This window comes from Ascaphus truei, chromosome 15, assembly GCF_040206685.1.
Source record: "Ascaphus truei isolate aAscTru1 chromosome 15, aAscTru1.hap1, whole genome shotgun sequence".
Taxonomy (NCBI): domain Eukaryota; kingdom Metazoa; phylum Chordata; class Amphibia; order Anura; family Ascaphidae; genus Ascaphus; species Ascaphus truei.
Window position 1 is genome coordinate 30,562,929 of NC_134497.1, and position 26,196 is coordinate 30,589,124.

At 47.8% G+C, this 26,196-nt stretch overlaps 1 protein-coding gene and 1 long non-coding RNA gene across 2 annotated transcripts; one reads left to right on the forward strand and one right to left on the reverse strand.

Moving 5' to 3' along the window:
• Positions 1 to 5,722, reverse strand: LOC142466761 (uncharacterized). The gene is made up of 3 exons (XR_012788211.1): positions 5,677 to 5,722; positions 5,245 to 5,329; positions 1 to 611 (listed from the first exon to the last, which is right to left on the reverse strand). It is a non-coding gene; the product is annotated as an uncharacterized LOC142466761 (long non-coding RNA).
• On the forward strand, positions 5,113 to 25,805 carry LOC142466751 (uncharacterized). The gene is made up of 3 exons (XM_075572120.1): positions 5,113 to 5,231; positions 9,203 to 9,388; positions 23,396 to 25,805. Exon 3 carries the CDS (start codon positions 23,503 to 23,505, stop codon positions 25,183 to 25,185), a length of 1,683 nt encoding a protein of 560 aa, XP_075428235.1. The 5' UTR covers positions 5,113 to 5,231; positions 9,203 to 9,388; positions 23,396 to 23,502; the 3' UTR covers positions 25,186 to 25,805.
• The last annotated feature ends 391 nt before the right edge of the window (positions 25,806 to 26,196 follow it).

Here is a 26,196-nt window from a genome sequence, read left to right on the forward strand (position 1 = left end):
TTTCAATAAAGCCCACTGTACATATTTATTTTGGATACAAATGCATTATTTACATCAGTTATGCACGTATATGACGATTGCAGTACAGTACATGCATTGTAAAGTGGAAAAAAGGTAATGCTTCACTTTAAGTACATTTTCACTTTACATACATGCTCCAGTCCCATTGCGTATGTTAAAGCGGGGTATGCCTGTACTTGCAACAACCGGTGCTCCTGGTTCAGGGATAACTGTCAATGAATCCTAAGATAGTGAAAAATTGATAACCAGTGCACAATGCGGATTTCCCCAAAAGATTTAATTATCAAAATAGCACCAAATATGACGTTTCGTTCTTCTCAGAGGACTTTCCCAAGTGACTGGCATATGAAAGACTGATAATGTCCAGTATAAATAGTGAAATAACCATGTGAAAGAAATGAAAGATAATCACCCCCCAATTGCCCTTCATTAGTCCACAGCTTGTTCCTACAGTACTCCATACTGCATGTGCCTCCTCATCCCGTCGCGCTGACGTCATCAGGTAGGTCCTCCCTCTGAAGTGGCTTCCGACCTCTCGCGAGACCTCATGACGTCATCATTAATGGATCTTTTCCTCAATCATCATGTCTCTGTGTGAGGGAGCAGGGGGGGCTCTGTGTGAGGGAGCAGGGGGGGCTCTGTGTGAGGGAGCAGAGGGGGGCTCTGTGTGAGGGAGCAGAGGGGGGCTCTGTGTGAGGGAGCAGGGGGGGGCTCTGTGTGAGGGAGCAGGGGGGGCTCTGTGTAAGGGAGCAGGGGGGGCTCTGTGTGAGGGGCTCTGTGTGAGGGAGCGGGGTGGGCTCTGTGTGAGGGAGCGGGGGGGGGCTCTGTGTGAGGGAACGGGGGGGGGCTCTGTGTGAGGGAACGGGGGGGCTCTTGTTATTAACTTTCAAAATAAACATATTCCAAACTCTCTGTCTATCCTGATATCCTCCCCTGCTGTGTATTTAGTTCTATTTAGGTAAAAACATATTCCAATTGTCTGTCTGTAAATCATCCCCCTACTGTCTTAATGTAATTCAGCTTTCACACTTGTGCAAGACAACACCCAACTTAGAAAAACCATTTGCTTTAACGTCCCTCACATGTGCTAATTAAGTTTGTTGTGCCAACCAGGTGACTTTCTAAAAGTATATAAGTAAACTCATAACAGCCAATGCTCCTAAGCAGATATGCTTTTAAGGGAGAAATGTTTCAAGTAGATTTGAAGTTTAAAAAGGAAGTTCAAAAAGAAGTGGAAAAGTGGACAACACCTACTGCTTCTGATTCCTGCATTTGATCTACGTTGGAAAGGAGGATATCATCTATCACAGACTGCACATTTCAACACTTAACTATTGCTGTGATGCCACCTTTATTTTTTATATTTGCTGTAACCTCACTTATTTTCAAATTATGCACTTCCTTCCACCAGTCTCCTTATGTCTCTAACTCTATTCATATATCTCCATCTCTCCTCTCTTCCCCACTTCTCAGTTCACATGAACTCCTTTCTTACCTGCATCCTCTGTCACCACACAGCTATACACCCTGCACTAAAACACACCCCTACAAATCATCCTCACACATCCTCTTTCTATCCATGCTTCTCCTCCTTGCTTCTGGTGATATCTCTCCCAATCCTGGTCCCTGCCTTATTTCTACTTGCTCTCGTCCTTGCCTCCCACATGCAACTTCTACTCCTGGTGTTAACCCCTCCAACCTCATACCCATCCCCTGCCACCCTCCCTCCTTTCTCCCTTTCTCCTGTGCCCTTTGGAATGCTCGTTCCCTCTCTAACAAGTTCCTCTCTGGGCATGACTTCTTTCTCTCTCACTCTCTGCTTCTCTTTGCTATAACTGAGACCTGGCTCACTCAGTCTGACTCTGCTCTGGAAGCTGCCCTCTCCTATGGTGGCCTTTCCTTCTCCCACACTCCGCGCCCTGATGGCAGGGGTGGAGGCGTGGGGCTCCTGCTCTCCTCTCTCTGCCGTTACCAAACTCTTCCTATTCCTCCATCTCTTGCTTTTCCCTCCTTTGAGGTTCACAGTCCAGATCTTCTCTCCTCTCCCGGTCCACGTGGCAGTCATCTATTGCCCACCTACCTCTACTCATCCCCCTTCTGCCTTTCTCTCTCACTTTGAATCCTGGCTCTCTTTCTTTCTCTCCTCAGACTCCCCTGTTCTTCTCCTTGGGGACTTCATTTGCCACATTGATGACCCCTCTCTCCCTTGGGCTTCCCGCTTTCTTTCTCTAACCTCTTCTTTTGGCCTTCAACAGTGGACTGCAGCCAGCACCCACAAGGATGGCCACTACTTAGACCTGGTTTTCACTAAAAAAAACTTCTCTCTCTCCGATTTCTCCATTTCCCCTTTTCCTCTCTCTGACCATCATCTCATCTCATTCTCTCTATCTCGCTTCTCCCCTTCTCCACCTCCATCTACCCCCCGGTTCTGCAGAAACCTGCGCTCTATTCACTTACCTGACTTTGAGTCCACTTTCACTCCTCCCTCTCCTCTCTCAGCTCTGCTACAGACCCTGACAACCTGGTCAGGAACTACAACTCTGCCTTGTCCTCCTCTCTTGATCTACATGCCCCGCTTTCTCTCTGCCAGACTCGCCCTTCTAACCCTAGACCCTGGTTAAATTCCCACACGCGCATGCTGCAGACTTCCTTCACTACAAATTTATGCTATCCTGTTTCAACTCGGCCATCTCGCGAGCTAAACAAGCCTACTTTTCTTTACTAATCAACATGCACAAGTCTAACCCACGCCGACTGTTCTCTGTCTTTGATACTCTACTTAAACCACCCTCAGCTGCCTCTCCTTCCTCCATCTCCGCTCAGGACTTTGCTGACTATTTTAAGGAAAAGGTGGAATCCATACGTCAGAACATTCCCTCTGTTTCTTCCTCCCATCCTACACATCTTCCTAACTCTCCTCCTGCCTTCCTTGACTCTTTTTCCACTGTCTCAGAGGAGGATGTGTCGCTGTTGCTCGCCTCTTCTCCCTCTACCACTTGCCCTCTTGACCCCATTCCCTCCCATCTCCTAAAACCTCTTGCTCCTACTATAATCCCTACGCTCACACACATTTTTAACTCCTCCCTCTGCTCTGGAACCTTTCCATCCTCCTTCAAACATGCAGCAGTCATACCATTACTCAAAAACAGCAAGCTTGACCCTACCTGTCTTTCTAACTATCGACCTGTCTCCCTCCTGCCTTTTGCCTCTAAACACCTTGAACGTCTTGTATTCTCTCGCTTGCTCCATTTTCTCAACACCTATTCTCTCCTAGACCCTCTACAATCTGGCTTCCACACTGCTCACTCCACGGAAACAGCCCTCACTAAAATAACTGACGACCTCCATGCTGCCAAAGACAGAGGTCATTACACTCTGCTCATATTACTCGACCTCTCTGCAGCATTTGACACCGTGGACCACCCTCTTCTCCTTCACATTCTCCATACTCTTGGTATTCGGAACAAAGCTCTATCCTGGATCTCATCCTACCTCTCCCATCGTACTTTCAGTGTCTCTTCTGCTAGCACCTCCTCCTCTATTGATCTCTCTGTGGGGGTACCCCAAGGCTCTGTCCTGGGACCTCTTCTCTTTTCTCTGTATACACTCTCTCTAGGTGACCTAATAACATCTTTTGGGTTTAATTATCACCTCTATGCTGACGACACACAAATATACTTTTCAACACCCGACCTTACACCTGCTGTACAAACCAAAGTTTCTGAATGTCTCTCTGCTATATCATCCTGCATGGCCCTCTGCCACCTTAAACTCAACATGGCTCAAACAGAGCTCCTCATACTTCCTCCCAAACCTGGCCCTACTACCTCCTTCCACATTACTGTTGGAACTACGATCATTCACCCAGTAGCCCAAGCACGCTGCCTAGGGGTCACACTCGACTCCTCTCTCACATTCGCCCCTCACATTCAAAACATTTCTAAAACCTGTTGCTTTTTCCTCCGCAATATAACTAAGATACGCCCTTTCTTCTGTTGCTCGACTGCTAAAACTCTGACTCAGGCCCTCACTCTCTCACGTCTTGATTACTGTAACCTCCTGCTGTCCGGCCTTCCTACCTCTCACCTGTCTCCCCTACAATCTATCCTAAACGCTGCTGCCAGAATCACTCTACTCTTTCCGAGATCTGTCTCAGCATCTCCCCTCCTGAAATCCCTCTCCTGGCTTCCGATCAAATCCCGCATCTCACACTCCATTCTTCTCCTCACTTTTAAAGCTTTACACTCTTCTGCCCCTCCTTACATCTCAGCCCTAATTTCTTGTTATGCACCATCCAGACTCTTGCGTTCTTCTCAAGGATGTCTTCTTTCTACCCCCTTTGTATCTAAAGCCCTCTCCCGCCTTAAACCTTTTTCACTGACTGCCCCACACCTCTGGAATGCCCTTCCCCTCAGTACCCGACTAGCACCCTCTCTATCCACCTTTAAGACCCAACTTAAGACACACTTGCTTAAAGAAGCATATGAATAGCACTGTGAATATTCTGAACACGATACATAAAGCTTGGCCCCCTGCAGACGCACTTACCAGAACTCCCTCCTACTGTCTCTGTACGTTCTCCCTACCTACCAATTAGACTGTAAGCTCCTCGGGGCAGGGACTCCTCTTCCTTAATGTCTAAACCACTTATTCCCATGATCTGTTATTTATATTATCTGTTATTTATTTGATTACCACGTGTATTACTGCTGTGAAGCGCTATGTACATTAATGGCGCTATATAAATAAAGACATACAATACAATACAATACAATAAAGTAAATGATAAAATCAGGACAATCTGCATTTTAAAGACAAAACCAGCAGAGGGTGTGTGTGTGTGTCTTTAGTTGTATTACTATGTCATATCCAGGTTACCTACTTCATATCAACATTGGCCAAAAGGGAGGAACTGAAGCAGCTTCACTGAGATATATTAAGGACCAGGAGGAGTATACACATCTACATGCAGCAGAAACTATCTTTCCCTAGCACAGTGCCTGGGAAATGTTACTGTCTCGTTTCTAATCTACACAGTATGTGACACGTGATCCGTTTTGAACTCTAAAAACTACAACTCCCATGATCCTTAGTGTGAGCATGCGCAGTAGGACACAGAGCTGTGACCTGGATGTAGTCAGTATCTCCACTTCCGGGAAAGAGAAGATGAAGAAATAAAGTGGTGCAGGAAGCACACAGGAGCCTTTTCTGTAAGTAACTTACCTTGTATTCAAAGCATCAGAGCAGGTATATGCAAACACGTGGCGTTTCAGGACAGACACGTCCTCTCCTCAGACCATACACCTTACTGCAATAAAATAACTATTTACTTACACAAAGCGCCTAGCCTAAAAAATACCTGTTGGGAAGTGTACCTTAGCTATACCTAAAAGGTGAAGGATGTGACCGACCCCAAATACAGAGACCCCACGTGTATAGATAATACTGACTGTGGGTTTGATCTTAATAACTTCTCCCAAAAATAAATGGGCAACTCTTATATCAACAAGTTGAAAGCATTGAAATATATTCCCAATCAAAGGAGTGTAATAGATCAGTCCAAGATTGAAGAAATGGCAGCCTTAGGGACAAGACAGACAAGTCTTCCAAAACATGAACAAACAAATCAAGTCCCAGGCGCAAAGGGACCATCACCTGTGTTTACAGCCGGGCAGCCACTGCAGCCTCAGTACTTCCTGGTTGACGTCTGACGTCATCACAGCGTCATATGACACTTATGACGTGACGTCACGTCGCCAAGCAACCTTGAAAACAAATAACAAAATAGAGAGTCACACAGGGAGAGCTCAGCACTTGCTGAACTGTGGAGAAGTTAATTTAAGCAACAGTAAATTTAAGCAACATGTATGCACTATATTGGTGCCATAAAGGATATTTGAGGACTATAAATTAGTCTGAAGAGCTGGGAGCTGCCATGCTGATATTTTCTCTCTTAGATGATTTTTCTGTAAAAACGAAGGGGTTAAAGGTTTTTGGGGATGCTTAAAGACAATTATATGACCCAAATTATTGAGGAACCAACCAGGAGAGAGGCAATACTGGGTTTAGTACTGACTGGGTTTGATCTTAATAACTTCTCCCAAAAATAAATGGGCAACTCTTATATCAACAAGTTAAAGCATTGAACTATAGAAGGGGTTTAAGCTGAAAAGGAGCAAGTTAAAAGATGGTTCAATGTTATGAGCTTACAGTCAAAAGCAGCATTATTACACATTTATCTGGGCATAAGATAAGGCAAACTACAAACCATTAGGGATATATATATATATATATATATATATAGATTTAAAGACATAACAACCAATTATAGATAGTGTATACACAGAGGCACATAGGCTAGATCAGGAATGCTCAACTTCAGCCCTCAAGCACCCCTAACAGGTCAGGTTTTCAGAATATTCCTGCTTCAGCACAGGTGGCTCAGAGGCTCGTTGTTTAACTGAGCCTCTGAGCCAGCTGTACTGAAGCAGGAACTGATTGAGCCATGTGTGCTGAAGCAGGGATATTCAGAAAACCTGACCTGTTGGGGGGGCTTGAGGACTTAAGTTGAGCACCCCTGGTAGGTAGGTATTCTCTGTAAATGACAAAGCTTCATCTTCTACAAGGTAGGGAGCGATGCATTGTAGAGGCCAGTGGCAGGATTTTCAATATGTTCTCAAGTGTTTCCACGCTTCGTAATTGTTGTCCTGCCATTGGATTATTGGCTAATTTGGCATTTCTGACTCCACGGAACCAACACTCCCCATAATTCATCCGGGCTTGTGACCGGCATTGGCTGGGTTAAGCTCCCCTGGGCTAGATCATAAATGTAATCCAGTAGTTTATTAATAATAATTGAGTAGACTTAAGTGGGATAAACAGAATAGTAAAATCCATAGCAGTCGTGGACCAGAGTGACAGAGGTTTAAACCTGTGTCTCTGGTATATCCACTCGCATATATCTGGATTAATAGTAGAGGCTGACCTTACACCAGGAACCAGTTTAGTTCAAGTCACAATACTTACTTTGACAGGGAGATGCTGCTGCTGGAGAAGCCCCATGAGACAGGACCAGGGCTCGGGAGCGAGCACATGTCAGTGGAACACATATGAATATAAATATGTTCCACTGACTGCATTACACAGGGATTTAGTGACCCCTCGAGCCGAATCTTCACTTATTGATCACAGGAGAACGAATCGATCGTTAACTTAGCTATTTACTTGTCAGTGTTTGGATTGCATTGAAGAGAAACGTTTTTTTGGGGGTTTTTTAAACGGCAGCTTGAGCTGCTGCTTTAAATCCAACCTAGCGGCGGAAAAACATGAAATCACTTGGAGTCCATGACTTCCTTGTAAAGGATGAAATCCCAAGTTAACCCTTTGGGAGCCCTTTTGATGTAGCTGCTATGTCACTGCGTCTGGCCCCATGATGTAATAGCTACGTCATAGTAATCCTGCTGGTTTTCCTAGGGGAGATGACATTCTGTGCTCCTGTGCAGGGCAGGACGGATCTATCACTACTTGGGATAGAAGGGAGGGGTCTCTCGTCCGTTCTGTCATCAGTGAGGGAGCGATCACATGACCCCTCCGTCACTCAAAGGGTTAAAATAACTGTTTTACTTATTTGTGTATTGTGAAAGAAATCATGCTCTGTATTTCACCAGGAACATTTGTGTTTGACTAATGAGTGCATTATAATTACTTTTTCTATGGAAATGTTATGTTTTTGATTTGCTAAACGGGTTTTTTAACTTGACAATTTGCTACATTTAACCTATTAAATATGCCATTGTCGTTGGTTCACGTTCTTCCTAGGAGGGACTGCCCCTTTAAATATAATTTTCCTACTTTGCTTCAGTTTAAATAAATCCTGAGATTACAAACCCATAAGAGTTTGTTCAATCAGCCTTTTCTCCTTGCTAGCTATCCTAAGCGCTCCTTTACCTCTCACCCCACACAGGTCTTTCCCCATCTTACGAACACAGGGCCACACTTTTCAAAGCCTTATTTAACCAGAGGCAGCTGTTGACATTATGGATAACTTTGGTTGCTGTCACCCACACTACTTTATGTAGTATACTGGGCAGCTAATGCCAAATCTATATTCTCCAGACTATTACTCTGTGACAATTACCATCACTTATTGTCTTTCCAAATGCTTGCAAAACCTCCCGAAACTACTGAAGAAACAGAAATATTCATTTTATTTATCCCCCAAACAGCTTGTAAAATTATTCCCCCAATATCCCTTCAAGAGAAGAGTTACCAGTTTCACATGGTTTCTCTTACTGTGTTTCTATTGCTGTTTGTGTTCTGTATCCCCCTTCCTCCCACTCCCTTTATTTGCCTCCCAGGTACTGATCTGCAGGGGGTTATTTTTCCTTATACACTTTGCCGCCTCTGTTTACCAAACACTAGATTCACTAAAGTGCAATAGCCTCAATTGCACTTTAACAGCCACTCAAGTAAATGGCAATGAGCATGTGATCGCAGCAGCTCTTTGCACCTCTCCTCTCACTCCTGTCTTCTCCTCACAGCCTTGTTCAGCACCATTGGTGCCTGTATGTAGCCTTGGGCTACGGCCCCAGTGGTCACTGCTGCACGCGCGTCTAACTGCCTGGTGGTGCGTGCACTTGTAAAATCCGCGATCTGTGGTCTATGTGGAGCGGGGGAGTGGCCATGAAGGGGGGGGAGGTGTTTCAAGCCCAAACCGACATTGTTACCTCATTAGACTGTGGCACAAGGCTTTTTCTATAGTCCACTTTCAAAATCAGTCCAGGGCATGTTATAAGCTCAGGTTGCTAATGGAACACATTCCTGCTACATCACCTTGTTACATCAACCCCACTTTCTGTTTAGTTTCACCGGAAGAAAACTCGCCTTTGTGTTATCTTGTCGGGAACTTTTTAATTACAACAGTGGTTTTATTTATTTTTTAAGTACAATAATAAGAAAGTAGTCACTGGTGTGGCCTATGGCTCCCATTCCAATCAAAATGTGGGTACATACGAGTGAGCCATCGTATATACATTGCTCTCCATTTACTTCTGTTCTCCTCAAAAACTGTAGTGAAGAAAGAAAAGACAAATCACATTATTAACAACTTGTATCTTTTTTTCATCTCTTCCTTTATAAAATAGACATTACTTTGAGACCTCACTAACTGTCCCAATTTTAGATTTGTAAATTGTGTGAGAAACGAGGAAGAACAGAACCTTGTGGCGTTCCAGTACCACAGGAAAATCTACTACAGAAACTGCACAGACCTCCCCCCACACACAGAGCTCCTGATCTGGTGATGAATATGGGAAAGAGCTTGGTATCAAGGGGGTTACACTGTGGAAAAGTAACGCGCCAGCACAAGGTAATCAGGAATGTGTGTTACGTGGTTTTTACATTTCTATTGTCTTATTACTGATGTTAAATTGCAAATAGTGATAGATCTGCATACACCATTACTGGTAAACTAGAACTTAATATCACTAAACATGACTTGAGTCAAAGGGCTGGATACATCAAGCTGCGATAACCAAAAATGACGTATTACCGCCAATAAAAAAAGTGCCTTATTATCGTGCAATGAATCAGTGTTCCAGCGCCAAAAATAAAGCACTTTTTATCGGACCTGTTAAAGATCCGATATAAAACAGGCATAATATCACATTTTCACGTAAAAACTGCCATACATCAAGTTTGGATATTTATCGGAACGGGATGAACGGCAGAAACACCACAAATTTTATCACCAGCTCCAGGCTGGCGTTAGCACTGCCTTTCTCCTATGTATTTAATTGCCAATATACTGCCCATTATATACATAGTCAAGATGAGCTAAACATGGAATAGATGATATAATAGTTGTTAAAATACATTACAGTACATATTAACCCCTTAGTAGTCCACGGGCTACTTAGTAGTCCACCGGACATGTATGTGTCCGTTATTACCTCTCTCCGAACAAGAGGGGGTGGCGGCGGCCGGTCAGAGCATTTGCCGCCATGCCCGGCTCTCCCCCACTGCGGACTTCTCTCTCCCTGTCTGTCCCACGCCGATGTGACTGACAGGGTGACTGACTGACTGACTGGGTGGGTGACTGACTGACTGACTGGGTGGGTGACTGACTGACTGGGTGGGTGACTGACTGACTGGGTGGGTGACTGACTGACTGGGTGGGTGACTGACTGACTGGGTGGGTGGGTGACTGGGTGGGTGGGTGACTGACTGACTGGGTGGGTGACTGACTGACTGGGTGGGTGACTGACTGACTGGGTGGGTGACTGACTGGGTGGGTGACTGACTGGGTGGGTGACTGACTGGGTGGGTGACTGACTGACTGGGTGGGTGACTGACTGACTGGGTGGGTGACTGACTGGGTGGGTGACTGACTGGGTGGGTGACTGACTGGGTGGGTGACTGACTGGGTGGGTGACTGACTGGGTGGGTGACTGACTGGGTGGGTGGGTGACTGACTGGGTGGGTGACTGACTGGGTGGGTGGGTGACTGACTGGGTGGGTGACTGACTGACTGACTGGGTGGGTGACTGACTGACTGACTGGGTGGGTGACTGACTGACTGACTGGGTGGGTGACTGACTGACTGACTGGGTGGGTGACTGACTGACTGGGTGGGTGACTGACTGACTGGGTGGGTGACTGACTGACTGGGTGGGTGACTGACTGGGTGGGTGACTGACTGGGTGACTGACTGACTGACTTGGTGACTGACTGACTGACTGGGTGGGTGACTGACTGGGTGACTGACTGACTGACTGACTGGGTGACTGACTGACTGACTGGGTGACTGACTGACTGACTGGGTGACTGACTGGGTGGGTGGGTGACTGACTGACTGGGTGACTGACTGGGTGACTGACTGGGTGGGTGGGTGACTGACTGACAGGGTGGGTGGGTGACTGACTGGGTGGGTGACTGACTGGGTGGGTGACTGACTGACTGGGTGGGTGACTGACTGACTGGGTGGGTGACTGACTGACTGGGTGGGTGACTGACTGACTGGGTGGGTGACTGACTGACTGGGTGGGTGACTGACTGACTGGGTGGGTGGGTGACTGCCTGACTGGGTGGGTGGGTGACTGCCTGGCTGGGTGACTGCCTGACTGACTGGCTGGGTGACTGCCTGACTGACTGGGTGGGTGACTGCCTGACTGACTGGGTGGGTGACTGCCTGACTGACTGGGTGGGTGACTGCCTGACTGACTGGGTGGGTGACTGCCTGACTGACTGGGTGGGTGACTGCCTGACTGACTGGGTGGGTGACTGCCTGACTGACTGGGTGGGTGACTGCCTGACTGACTGGGTGGGTGACTGACTGACTGGGTGGGTGACTGACTGACTGACTGGGTGGGTGACTGACTGACTGACTGGGTGGGTGACTGACTGACTGGGTGGGTGACTGACTGACTGGGTGGGTGACTGACTGACTGGGTGGTTGACTGACTGACTGGGTGGGTGACTGACTGGGTGGGTGACTGACTGACTGGGTGGGTGACTGACTGGGTGGGTGACTGACTGGGTGGGTGGGTGACTGACTGACTGGGTGGGTGACTGACTGACTGGGTGGGTGACTGACTGACTGGGTGGGTGACTGACTGACTGGGTGGGTGGGTGACTGACTGACTGGGTGGGTGACTGGGAGGGTGACTGACTGACTGGGTGGGTGGGTGACTGACTGACTGGGTGGGTGACTGGGAGGGTGACTGACTGACTGGGTGGGTGACTGACTGACTGGGTGGGTGACTGACTGACTGGGTGGGTGACTGACTGACTGGGTGGGTGACTGACTGACTGGGTGGGTGGGTGACTGCCTGACTGGGTGGGTGGGTGACTGCCTGACTGACTGGGTGGGTGACTGCCTGACTGACTGGCTGGGTGACTGCCTGACTGACTGGCTGGGTGACTGCCTGACTGACTGGCTGGGTGACTGCCTGACTGACTGGGTGGGTGACTGCCTGACTGACTGGGTGGGTGACTGCCTGACTGACTGGGTGGGTGACTGCCTGACTGACTGGGTGGGTGACTGCCTGACTGACTGGGTGGGTGACTGCCTGACTGACTGGGTGGGTGACTGCCTGACTGACTGGGTGGGTGACTGACTGACTGGGTGGGTGACTGACTGACTGGGTGGGTGACTGACTGACTGACTGGGTGGTTGACTGACTGACTGGGTGGTTGACTGACTGACTGGGTGGGTGACTGACTGACTGGGTGGGTGACTGACTGGGTGGGTGACTGACTGGGTGGGTGACTGACTGGGTGGGTGGGTGACTGACTGGGTGGGTGACTGACTGACTGGGTGGGTGACTGACTGACTGGGTGGGTGACTGACTGACTGGGTGGGTGGGTGACTGACTGACTGGGTGGGTGACTGGGAGGGTGACTGACTGACTGGGTGGGTGACTGACTGACTGGGTGGGTGACTGACTGACTGGGTGACTGACTGGGTGGGTGACTGACTGGGTGGGTGGGTGACTGACTGGGTGGGTGACTGACTGGGTGGGTGGGTGACTGACTGGGTGGGTGACTGACTGGGTGGGTGGTTGACTGACTGACTGGGTGGGTGACTGACTGACTGGGTGGGTGACTGACTGACTGGGTGGGTGACTGACTGACTGGGAGACTGACTGGGTGGGTGACTGACTGGGTGGGTGGGTGACTGACTGACTGGGTGGGTGACTGACTGACTGGGTGGGTGACTGACTTTGACTGACTGGGTGGGTGGAGGGGTGCAGTGGATGCGTAGGAAGGGGTGTGGATGCGAAGGGGGGTGGGGCAGTGGCACCCAGGCCATGGAACACCGCAACCGTCTCCCCAAACATCCCCCCCGCTCAAACAGCCGTAGCGGTCGTCAGCGGTTATCAGGGATGGTGGGGAGCCGCAGCGGTAACCGGGGAGGGGGTGAGTGCCTGCCAAACGGCCACATAACACCCACCTCCCGATCGAGTGAAGCCCAGTGCACGCCATCGCCGCCGCGCCCCCCTCCCCCCAAACTCTCCAGGGCAACCTGCACGCACCCGACAAGTTTGCCCCCCCTGCCTCCCGCGTGCACCTCCCAACCGGGCTTCAGCCATGGGAACCGGGGACTAAAAAGCTAGAAAGCTAGAAGCGCCTTGCACCTCCCGCCCCAGGCAGCAAGTGTGGATCGGAGGCAGGAAGGGGGTGTGGATCGGAGGCAGGAAGGGGGTGTGGATCGGAGGCAGGAAGGGGGTGTGGATCGGAGGCAGGAAGGGGGTGTGGATCGGAGGCAGGAAGGGGGTGTGGATCGGAGGCAGGAAGGGGGTGGGGATCGGAGGCAGGAAGGGGGTGGGGATCGGAGGCAGGAAGGGGGTGGGGATCGGAGGCAGGAAGGGGGTGGGGATCGGAGGCAGGAAGGGGGTGGGGATCGGAGGCAGGAAGGGGGTGGGGATCGGAGGCAGGAAGGGGGTGGGGATCGGAGGCAGGAAGGGGGTGGGGATCGGAGGCAGTAAGGGGATGGGGATCGGAGGCAGGAAGGGTGGAGCGCCAAAGCGCCTGACCCGCAGCTGCCAGCCGGCTCTCTTCCCCGCGTCAGCCCAATCAGGCAGGGAGATTTTATTTATTTAAAAATATATATATTTTTTTTACCTGGCGCGATCAGGGGAATTAACATAACCCCAGCACGAATCGCAGGCGGACAGAATTCGGTCGCCACGGGCGATCGGGTGACCAGGTTTGTCGACCACTGTTTATATGTATTAAGGAGGTGGGGGTGTATTTTATATGTATTGGGGAGGTGGGGGTGTATTTTATATGTATTGGGGAGGTGGGGTATATTTTATATGTATTCGGGAGGTAAGGGTGTGACAGAGTCATTAACTCAGTATGCTGGAGTGAGGAGCATGTGTGTGCTTCCAGCATACAAGCCGTTAAACTCCTCCTGGAGAGGCTACATGCACCTGCACCTAATTAAGCAGGATGGACACCTGAGACTGCAGGTTTAAAAAGCAGGAAGTGGCGTACACAAGCTGAGTTAGCTTTTCCCCAGGAGGGTTGAGAGTCTTCTCCCAGCAAGGAAAGACCCTGGCTGTTCTGTTCCCCATCTCTGCAAGAAGCTCTGCTGCTGGGACCCCAACCCAGGATAAATACTGCTACGAGCTGGACACAGCTGTTGGAGCTACAATTACAGATTTTATTATTTGGTTTTCTGAAAGGAACAGTGCACCTAATGTTTATTTGTTTTGTGGCGAATAAACCACTACAGTTAAGCTTTACACAGTGTCTTAGCGTCTTACTAACCTAGCCCGAGGCCGTCCTGCGACACGTGGTGTGAGAAGTGGGATGCTACGACGGCGGTTAGTAGATGAATATGTGTTAAGGAAATGAACCCAAGCAGAAAACCAAAACAACATTTTTTTTTTGCTGAAGCAAGTGAAATTGCAGCTAGCAGGAACTGAGTGTAAAATTTGCCCCGTCGAGTATGAAAGGATTGCTGTGCTGTGTAGAGCTAATGCATATAAGCAAATTGCTGAGTGTCAAGTTTGCCCTATCGGGTATGAAAGAAAGTGAAAATGGATTTTTTGCAAAGATGTTACCCTAAGAAGAACCAAGAAGGTTCACACATTGTAATGCACGTACAACTCACGTGTGTTGTATAAAGTCTGCCCCGTCAGGTATGAAAGGAAAACAAAACATAACAGGTTTTTAAAATGGCCGCCGTCAAATGTCAGTTTTGCAATGTACGTAATCATATAAAACAGTGTCCCTTTAGACCATATGAGGATGATGATGGCTACTCATATGTGGCCCCGTGAAGAGAGCCGTACCTGCAGATGAAAGCTGCCAAAGTGACCAGCATCCAAAGCGCAGGACCCCATAACCTTTAAGTCAGTGACCAGGAATTTGGAGCCGTGCCGGATAGAAGGAAACCAGGTGACTTTCTAAAGGATTCGGTATGCTGGCCCTGTCATGAACCAGGTCACACGGGAGAAGTGTGTCCCCAAATTCTCAAATATAACCAGTGGCAGCAGGAGCAGCACAAGGAATACTGTCTACCACAGCTGCAAAAGCAAGCAACACGTTGTGAGCACAAGCAAGATGTGGAAGCTGATAACAGCGAGTGTGTGCCCAGTACTATTGATCTCTCAGGGGCTACTAAAGTAAAGAGGAAAAAGAAAAGTATTTCTCAACAAACAGAGGAAGTGACCGAACCACTTGAGCCTGCGATATCAGGACAACAGGCGTCAGAAAGACGCAGAGATGTGCTGCAGACCGTAGTGATGGGCGGAATCGTTATGGGAACAGAGGCAAGAAAAAGGAGGAGCGAAGGGAAGCTGAATCCTTGATCCAGGATAAAGAGGCCTTCATTTCTGAACTCCAAACTGCCCGTCATGATTATGAAGTCCTGCGGGAGCAATTGGATAAGGAGCGAGAAGCTAACGCTGAGGTACAGAGGTGTATACTTAAGAGGCTTTGAAAAACAGAGCGCATCTCGCAGTTGCAGAGCCCACCGGGACAGCCAGGGTGCAGGAGGTTAATTCAGCCATGGTGAGCATGAAAGAACAAGGGGAGGGAGCGGGTCACCACATGGACACTGTTGGGGGGCCAGTGATAGAGTGCAACCGCGGTAGCCCCGATGGCTAGCGGTCTCTCTACGCTCGGAATTGCTGCTCTGTGGGGACGGAGGGCTGCCCAGGACTTGGCCACACTGGCCAGGGCAGCCAAAAGCACACCTCCAAAGGATTCTACAGTCTGCAGTCATTGGAAGTGCACCCAAAGTTGCAGAGGTTTTCCTGGGGAGGGGTTGCTCTCAGTCCCACCAGATTGGTCAGTCAACCCCAATCAGTCAGGACCAGGGAAGATCCAGTGTGCCCCATCAGGGGCAACGTTCTCAAGCTGTGAGGCCGGTCGCCCGTGTGCGGCTGGCACACAGAGAGGTGTCAAGTCCAACCGTGGAATCAACCAACAGAGGGACGTCCACAGAGAGATCTGCGCTTGACCCCCAGGAACCAGCAGCAGAGACGGAGGGACATCAATTTGCAGCAGTCCAGGTGCCACCCAGCGATGTCCAGCGGGCACTGTTGTGCCAAGTGACCATGGGAGTTTGCCAAGCAGTTGGCTTGCGTGACTCCAGTGTCACTGTTACTCTGGTCCGACCTGATATGGCGAGACCAGAGGATCTGTTCCCCGGACCGGGGGTGCAGATGCTCCTGCCAGGTGATGGGCTGCGGCTCACACCAGTTGCCCGGTCTTTTGTGATTGGGGTGCTGGGCGTGGCATAAGGGAGGAGCGGGTATTGCCCGGGTTAGATGCTGAGGTCCGCCTTGGCAATGACCTGGGACATATTACATGCATGTTTACGGCAGAACTGGCTCTTGTTGCAACGATTACAAGGGAGCCAGCGATAAGGAGTTGCACCTGAAGGATCCGCCGTCCCCCTGCATTTGGGACCAACAGTTCCATGCGTCTCTGCGGAGGCCAGACAGGTAAGCCAGACTGAGTCGCTACAGTATACTGACTTATCTTGCCCTTTACATGTTCCTGGTTCCCTGACTTTGAGACTAAGTGTGGGGGGCAGAATTAGGGACACAGTTTAGGGGTGTAGTGCGGTCTGAGCCCAGAGAGGAGCACAGGAGGCTCCAGGTGTCCGAGTCTGACTCAGCCAGTGGGTCAGACTGGGACTCCTGGCACTGCGGGCTCGTGTGTGCAGAGCCGGGGCCAACCAGTTTAGATAGGGTTTGGGCTGGTAGAAGACAGCTAAGGGTACAGAGGGAGTGTAGGCAACCGTTGTTACACAGGGTCCATTTCATACCACTAGCAGAACATCAGGGGGCCACTCGCAAGAGAGCTCAGCTGTTGCAGCCTTGCTACTCGCTGGGACCATCCGGGGCTGTGGCAGAGTTGTGCCACGCCAGGGATGCCTGGCAGTCAGTAGGTAAGGCGTGGTGAGCCCTGAACCTGTTACAAGTAATAGGGGAACCTTACCAAGGGGTAGCTATAGACATAGTGGGACCCCTCATGACCCACAATTGGTCTGGCAAGTGTTACATGCTCATTGGGGTAGATTTGTCTACCAAGGATCCTGAGGCTGTGACGCTTGCCACCATCAATGCAAGGGCAGGGACAGAAGCATTGTTAGAGATTTTTCCTAGAGTAGGTTGCCCTAGTGAGATTCTAACTGATCAAGGGTCACAATTCAGGCATGAATTGTTACAGGGTCTCTGGGGTGTGTGCGGGGTAAAGCACCAGCACACCATCCCTTATTACCCCCAGGCAAATGGTTTATGTGAGAGGTTCAGTGCGACCCTGAAACAGTTGCTTCCGGCAGGTATGGAGATTGAAGGAGCAGAGTGGGAGATTCACTTACAGCACTTGCTGTCTGCATACCGAGATGTATTGCCAGAGTCTACCAGAGTCTCTCCTTGCAAGCTGCTATATAGCCGCAGGGTCCGGAAACCTCTTGACTTACTCTGTGAGGGGTGGAAGGGGAACATTACCCAAACTGATGCGTCTGTTCGACAACCTGTGGCAACTCTCGGAGACCAGTTAGAAATGCTTATGAGGTTGGCACAGGCTGATCTCCGGGAGATTCAGACCAAGCAGCAGACTTGGTGTGATTACAATGGCCCTAGCAGCTCATTCATCCCAGGTCAGCAGGGACTTGTTCTGCAGCCCACTCCGCCGAACAAATTATAAGCTGTCTGGTCTGGACGATACCCGTTTTCAGGAAAATGAATGAGTACACCTATGGTGTGCAGAAAGAAGATGAGACGAGAGAAATAGGGCTTATCGTGTTACTGTAACATGTGTAAGGAGTATTTCAAGCAGATTGTGGCATCAGTGCTGGCTATTTGTAGCACACTGATGGGGGACCTGGCGAGCGATACTCGGCCTAAACTCCTAGGAGAATCAAGGCAAGGGGGCATAGTGCAGCAGGTAGTGATAGGATCCCAGTGCAGTGCACAGCAGCATGTGCAAGCGAGGGGTATGCTAGGACAGCATAGGGTTCTGCTCCCAGGTGAGCTGGGCAGAGCACATAGCCCGGATCATCCAGTGGAGACTGGTGATCAGAGACCTCTGCATAAGTATGCCTATCAGGTAGCAGCAGAGGTAACAGAGTGTAGAGAGGGTACTGGAAGGGACGCACAGATTTGCAAGGGCACACTTGGACAACATGGCAGTGGTTAGTAAGTCGTGGGACTTACATTTAGTTTCTGTAGCTGCAGTGCTGCAGAGGATCAGGGAGGTAGGGCTGACACTGAAACTGTTCACCTTTCCTGTCTTGCCTTTAAATTCTTCATGGGCAAGCTACCCAGCTACCTGAACAAGCTCCTCACCCCTACCACTTGCAGCACTTATCACCTGAGATCAGACTCCAAAAGACTATTCATGGTCCCAAGGCTCAACAAAGTATCCGGACGTTCCTCCTCCTCCTTCCGTGCACCCCAAAACTGGAACAACCTACCAGAGACTCTCACATCCACCAAGAGTTTAAGTTCTTTCAAATCTAAGGCTGTCTCACATTTTAACCTGGTCTGTAACTGTTTCATACGCTCATAATATATATTTTCTTTAACTGTGCACGCAATGTCTTGTATATAATGTATACCCTGTTCATTTATGTAACTGTACTTGTAACCATGTATTATTTGTTTTACTCTGTGCCCAGGGCATACTTGAAAACGAGAGGTAACTCTCAATGTATTACTTCCTGGTAAAATATTTTATAAATAAATACAAAGTGTGTAGTGAGTATGGCAGAAGTACTGTACTTAGGGCACCGAGTGGGTGGAGGGCACCTTAAGCCAGAACCAGAACGGGGTAAGGTTTTGTTAGGCACTGCAGGTTACTACAGAAAGGCTGTTCCACAGTACAGCGCTGTGACCCAATCCTTGACTGACGTGACCCAACAGCGACTCTCAGGTCTGGTAGTCTGGTCTCCTGCCTGTGGACTCAGCCAGGGGGCCGAGGAGAGGGGTGAACTGCCCATTGTGCATCTGAGCAGAAAACTGCTGCCCAGCGAAGTGGAATATGCCACTAATGAGCAAGAGGCTCTGGGGACAGGTGCTGTGCTGGACTCTGGTATTGCAGGACTTTGACTTTGCTACTCAACACCAGAAAGACAGCCAGCATGGCCATGCTGGTGGACTCTCCCCAAAGGATATCCCAAGTGAGCCAAAAACCTCAACAGTCTCTGGGTGTGTGGGACCACCAGAGGAGGTGGGGAGGTGTGGTGGGGGAAGGGAGAACCAGGCTTATAATGAAGGTCAAGCCTACTTGGTTACTCCTGACCCGTATTTTGGGGTCCTAGAGTTTCAGCTCTTGGGCCCGGGCATTGTGTATGCATTACTGTGACTGCAAAATATGAGACAATTGCCGTTTGTGTTTTACCATTTCCAGAGGTACCCTGCTTCAGCACAGAGCAGGAAAAGGTAAAAATGGGACACACGGGGTTAATGTATATCCCCACACTCCAGCCAGGTATAAGACGGAGGTTTGTTTGATTAAAATAGGGGTCGGGGGAAATCATATAATGTATGGTAACAATGTTTTTGAATAAGGGAAAAGAGAATGGGGGTTAACCATCCCCCAAGCTTGATATGTTTGAAGGAAGGTCCTAATGTTCTAATTTTTTTGTACAGTATGCAAATGATTAGGAGAGAGACATGTAGACTGTTATGATTTTATTAATAGTAACATGTGTGTAAATGTGTGTAAATGCATAAACGGACAAGACCCATGTGTAGGTACCTTTAGTTATGTGAGGTGGGGGGATTTACATGACAGGCAGGGGACAGGATACATTAAAAGATTCACCCTGTTAGTTTATGACCCACCATTCCAGAGACAGGTATGCATAACTGAAGGCCTGGCTTGTAAGGGACCCTGGGCAGATGCCCTCCAGGATGTATACAAAAGTTATAGCTTCAAAGGGGTTAAACAGCTGGCCAGCAACTGGGGGGATTCTTTGACCAGAACCAGATATTCTGTCACTGAGCAAAGGGGGTTTGGCCAGGCCAGGCATGCTAAGCAGGGGGGGGACATGGTTGAAACTTGTTGCCCGGTTACCAGGACTTCTGACAATCCTGCAATAGGGCAAAATTTGACTCCCAAGCCAAGATTGGTTCCCCATTACCCAGATAGGGGTTTGAAGGTATTATAAGCTGGTGCAGGCCATGGGGAAGTTGTTCTCTGCTGTAACATCAAGAAGGAGGGGGTGGGGGTGAAGAGGAGTTTTATCACCATCACAGGTTTGAACCCCGCTCAAGATTCATCAGTTCTAAGAGATCCATCTAAGAGTTTCATCAGTTCCATCTTTTTGTGATTCACCTGAGATTCAGTCCCATTTGAGAAGTTCCAGCTCTGAGTAAATCGTCTAAATTTCTCAGAGGATAAGTGACCAGAATTCTACAGCCAGAGGCTACAGGAAGGAAATGTAGCCTGGAATATTTTGCTGTGTGTTTGCAATTAGGAAAGATTTGTTTTGTTATCCCAGTTTCCAAAGCAAGTGTGTCTTTTTACTGTATTTTTGTGTAACATAGTTGTGTGCGTTCATTAGGTGAATAAACCCAATTTATTTTTATCTCAATGATCCCGGTAATTAAAAGTCTTAATAAGCTGGGTCTATCGTAACAAGGGTGTCGGGGGAAAATGCTAAACTCTTGTGCGAAAGGAAGCTTGCATGGCAATGCTGATGGCCTTTCTCGCCAGGACAGTCCTCATGAACTACTAACTTCAAGAGCTGGCAGGCCAGCCCAACCACCGGACGATGTGGTCAGGGCAGACCCTGCGCTTTGAGTGTGGGGGTGTGGCGATTGTGGGGTTAATCAGGCCATTAATAAAGGTATTATGCCCGGCTGATTAACCCCAATTCGCATTGGGAGTGAAGGGGTTAAAAGTATATGCATGACCCTGATGTATTTGCTCCTGTCCTAGCCTTCTTACCCCCCCGTTTGCAGCCTGTTCCCTGGCTGCAGTAATAGAATTACATAGACACTGTACTCAAAGGTTTTCAGGCACAAGATGGCGTTGTGAGCGCTGAAGCTGGCGCTGATTGAAGAAGCATGGCTGTCTATGGGAGGTCTGCTGTGTAGAATAGGTATCCATTTCAAGCACTCGACCTCATAACTGCAAAGTTAATTGGATAAGTGGCTTGCGGTTAGATTTGAAGTGGTTTTCCGATAAAATGTATCCGTACCTTGTTAGCTCGCGTAACTTGAAAGGCGGAAAGTCTATTGCCGTGGGAAATTGGTCAATTGACATGAGAACTACGTGAACTTGGGCTCCCACAAGAAAGCCTTTCAATTAAGCTGGCTAACTCGCGAACGGAGACAGCTAGCAACCTGATTTTTGGTGTGCAAGTCTAAATAAATAAACCACTCACACACACATAAAAAATTACAGTTGTGGTACACTCAGAACATATTGTTTTATTAAAGTGTAAAATACTGTAAGTTTAAAATGTACAGGCAGGAACAGTTTTTTTCTATAAGCAATGAAAAAAATTCTTTGGCATGTAAATATGCTAATGGTGAATGAGCTGAGGGTATTTTCCTTCCTGCACTTCAAAGAGGTCCCGCTAAGTGGGAGACTCTTGAGTTTAGAGAAATGCAGGGAGGAAAAGCTTCGGAGATCCAAAGTGTGAAAATGGCCGGGATGTTGCTGAGTGCCAGATCCCGGTACTCCGCATGAGCCATTCACACCTTGGTTCCAAACCCCAGACCAAGGGTCGCCAGCTAAGGGGTGTATACCAGGTATGCTAAACCGCATGGGTGCCAAGTGGACACATGCGCTTTGCAAACCGGAAAGCCTTTTTTGCTCGTTTTGCAAACTCCGGGCCAATCAGGGATTGGTGGGTTAAATGTTCCCACGGAGGGGATTGGGCATACATGTTAGAGATGAGATTGTGAACCCTATAACCACGCCTGCCGAGCTATCCCCGGGGTGGTTCATGATGGGACCAAGCTCTACGCAAGATTTCATTCAAGTGTAGTGGTTCCAGGACGCAAGGGGTTAACAACATGGTAACATAGGATTAACCCCAAACACCGGAGTTCGTTAGCCCTGGTGACTCCTGAACAAATTCTAATGAACCAGAACGAAATTCCTTCATTTGGCAGAGTTATTAGATCGGCAACTTGCGATCTAGCCAAACGGACTTTATATCAGACTGCATTTCTTGCAAAGGACATTTTATTTTGTTTCCCCATCCCAGTAAGTGTTACATTAAGTGTAATTTGAGGTTGTCGTGTATTTGTCTATCAAGGAAATAAATGACAATTTATTTTGCCCTCCTTGTTGTGTTCAATTGAGAATCCCAAAAATATAAAAGTGTTGATAAGTACTGGTCCACCGTGACATTACCGCAATTTTAAGGTGGTATACAGTATATCAAGATTGTGGTAATAATTTACTGGGTGCAATATTTGTGCCAATCTCGTGATATGGGAATTAACGCGACCATTAATAATGTTACATACCGCATTGAGTTAATATTTTTATCATAGGCTTCTGTAATGTGTATTATTACAGAAACCAATGATCAAAATAACATTAACCAGTTTCATGCCCGTGGTTACCAAGGTATACTACAGGCACCAAAGGGGTTAATATTTTATTTTAAATAAACATTACCTAACCCTGTTGACCCAGTTAGTGGCCAGTAAAGCAATGCCATTCTAGTCGCTAAGGTAATTAAGGGGTTAACCCCTCTCGCCCTCACTCCTCCTCCCCCCCTCCCCCATGGGAAGCCTAACCACCCTCCCACAGGGCAACTACCGTCATCATAAAATATCCACTACCTCTGCCCTCTTCTAGACTAATGCCCAACATATTAGACAAATGTGGTTGTAAATATTTAAAATATATATATATACACATTTAAAACAAAGCAAAAAAGAACTTTCAAAATATATTTTACACATAAAATCATTGATTATTACTCTGGATAACTAGGCCATCTCAATGGGGGGCCCAGATATCCACATTGGCGATAAATGGTAACCCCGTAATAAAAACATACATCAACAATATTAAAATACATTAATCCCTCAGTGGCTAACACCTAAGGTAATGAAGGCAGTTGGTGGATGTATCGTGATGAATGCCCCTTTTGTGGGTGCTGGAATGTCACCTTAAAGAGAGGGAATCACATTAATTTTTTGGAATCACATTCCATCATTTTGCATAATTTTTGTGTTTGCATTGTCCCCACCACAATTGTATATGTGTTAAAATACAATAATTGTGCATTTGGTTCCTGATTTTGCAGAAAGTTGGGTCATCCTATAACTATACAGTTTACTTTCATCCTGAACTTTTTGTGATATGCCAACTTACCACTCCTGCGTTACCTTTTGTAAGACAGTTTGTGTAACAGTGACGTTTTTTTCTCGTCTAGTACAAAGACAAGCTCCAATAATCCACCCAGGCCAACACTTCAAGGTTGCTTTTAGCAGTCAGGATTACCTCCTCAAACATCAGAAGTTCAAACACCCAAATGAGTATATGGAAAAGATGAGGACAGAACAATCTTGCAACATTCCAATAAATATGACAGAAAATGCACCTTTCAACCAGTCAAGGCAATTAATAAACAATGTAACTGCTTCTCATTCCAAAAGATATATATTAGCATCTGCCACCGGAAAAGATCTTGGAGAAAGTGAGAAGAGTCTGACTTGGTTATCAGACCAGAACGCACAGAAGAGAATACAGACTGGGGAGAGACCGCATGTATGTGGGGAATGTGGGAAGAGATTTCATGCGTCATCCAACCTGATCAGACACAAGATGACACACACAGGAGAGAGACCGCATGTATGTGGGGAATGTGGAAAGGGATTTAGTCAGTTATCCGGCCTGGAAACACACAAGAGGACACACACAGGGGAGAGACCGCATGTATGTGGGGAATGTGGGAAGGGATTTAGTGGTTTATCCAACCTGAACACACACAAGAGGAGACACACAGGGGAGAGACCGCATGTATGTGGGGAATGTGGGAAGGGATTTAGTTATTTATCTGACCTGGACATACACAAGAGGAGACACACAGGGGAGAGACCGCATGTATGTGGGGAATGTGGGAAGGGATTTAGTCAGTCATCCAGCCTGAGAAAGCACAAGAGGACACACACAGGGGAGAGACCACATGTATGTGGGGAATGTGGGAAGGGATTTAGTGGTTTATCACACCTGAACACACACAAGAGGACACACACAGGGGAGAGACCGTATGTATGTGGGGAATGTGGAAAGGGGTTTAATTATTTATCTGTCCTGGACATACACAAGAGGAGACACACAGGGGAGAGACCGCATGTATGTGGGGAATGTGGGAAGGGATTTAGTCGGTCATCCAGCCTGAGAAATCACTTGAGGACACACACAGGGGAGAGACCGCATGTATGTGGGGAATGTGGGAAGGGATTTAGTGGTTTATCCAACCTGAACACACACAAGAGGACACACACAGGGGAGAGACCACATGTATGTGGGGAATGTGGGAAGGGATTTAGTAATTTATGCAACCTGAACACACACAAGAGGACACACACAGGGGAGAGACCGCATGTATGTGGGGAATGTGGAAAAGGATTTAGTCAATTATCCGGCCTTGACATACACAAGAGGACACACACAGGGGAGAGACCACATGTATGTGGGGAATGTGGGAAGGGATTTAGTGGTTTATCCAACCTGAACACACACAAGAGGAGACACACAGGGGAGAGACCGCATGTATGTGGGGAATGTGGGAAGGGATTTAGTTATTTATCTGACCTGGACATACACAAGAGGAGACACACAGGGGAGAGACCGCATGTATGTGGGGAATGTGGGAAGGGATTTAGTCAGTCATCCAGCCTGAGAAAGCACAAGAGGACACACACAGGGGAGAGACCGCATGTATGTGGGGAATGTGGGAAGGGATTTAGTGTTTTATCACACCTGAACACACACAAGAGGACACACACAGGGGAGAGACCGTATGTATGTGGGGAATGTGGAAAGGGATTTAGTCACTCATCCAGCCTGAGAAATCACAAGAGGACACACACAGGGGAGAGACCACATGTATGTGGGGAATGTGGAAAGGGATTTAGTAATTTATCCAACCTGAACACACACAAGAGGACACACACAGGGGAGAGACCACATGTATGGGGAATGGGGAAAGGGATTTAGTGATTTATTCAGCCTGAACACACACAAGAGGACACACACAGGGGAGAGACCGTATGTATGTGGGGAATGTGGAAAGGTATTTAGTCACTCATCCAGCCTGAGAAATCACAAGAGGACACACACAGAGGAGAAACCGCATATATGTGGGGAATATGGGAAGGGATTTAGTCAGTTATCCCACCTGAACACACACAAGAGGACACACACAGGGGAGAGACCGCATGTATGTGGGGAATGTGGGAAGGGATCCAGCCTGAGGAATGAAGAGGACACAAACAGGGGAGAAACCGCATGTATGTGGGGAATGTGGGAAGGGATTTAGTGTGTCATCCAGCCTGGACACACACAGGGGAGAGACCTGACTCTAAAACTAGGCATGTTTAGGGATAACCAGCGACTAAGACACTCACATATAAGTGAACATGTGTATCTGTCTTACGCTAAATCACAATAAAAAGTTACTTTCGTTTATGATGCATAGAACAAGCATTTTAAAAAGTTATAACATTTTAAATGCAGATTATTTGTATCATTCTTATTGTAGTTTATTTAAAGAAAAATTTTGTTCTCATTGTTTTATATTTCCATGCTGTTGGTTTAAATAAAATGTGCGTTTTCCATTATGCTGAAGTTAACTGTAGTGAAAAAGATAGAAAAATAAGGCAGTGCACTGCCAGAATGAACAGAATGAGGCTCACGATGTGCAATATCAAAAAGTATATTTATTCCATAAAAAGTGGACCAAATGTCCCCCCTACGCCACAGCAGGAGTCCACCAACGCACTGGCTCTCTACATACTTCTGTAGTGAAAAAGAAGTGATCTGCGCTCATAAAATTGAATATTGTGCTCAAGTAAATTTATACTTAGTGCAAAGTAAACGAGTGTTTAAATCTAAATTAGATGTGATAAATCAAATATAAAACCTGTTAAAAAGGAGGTAGGTGCTGCTGTGCTCGTGGGATGGCTCCACAAACCGAAAACTAATACAAGAACAAAAAGAGAAACAGCG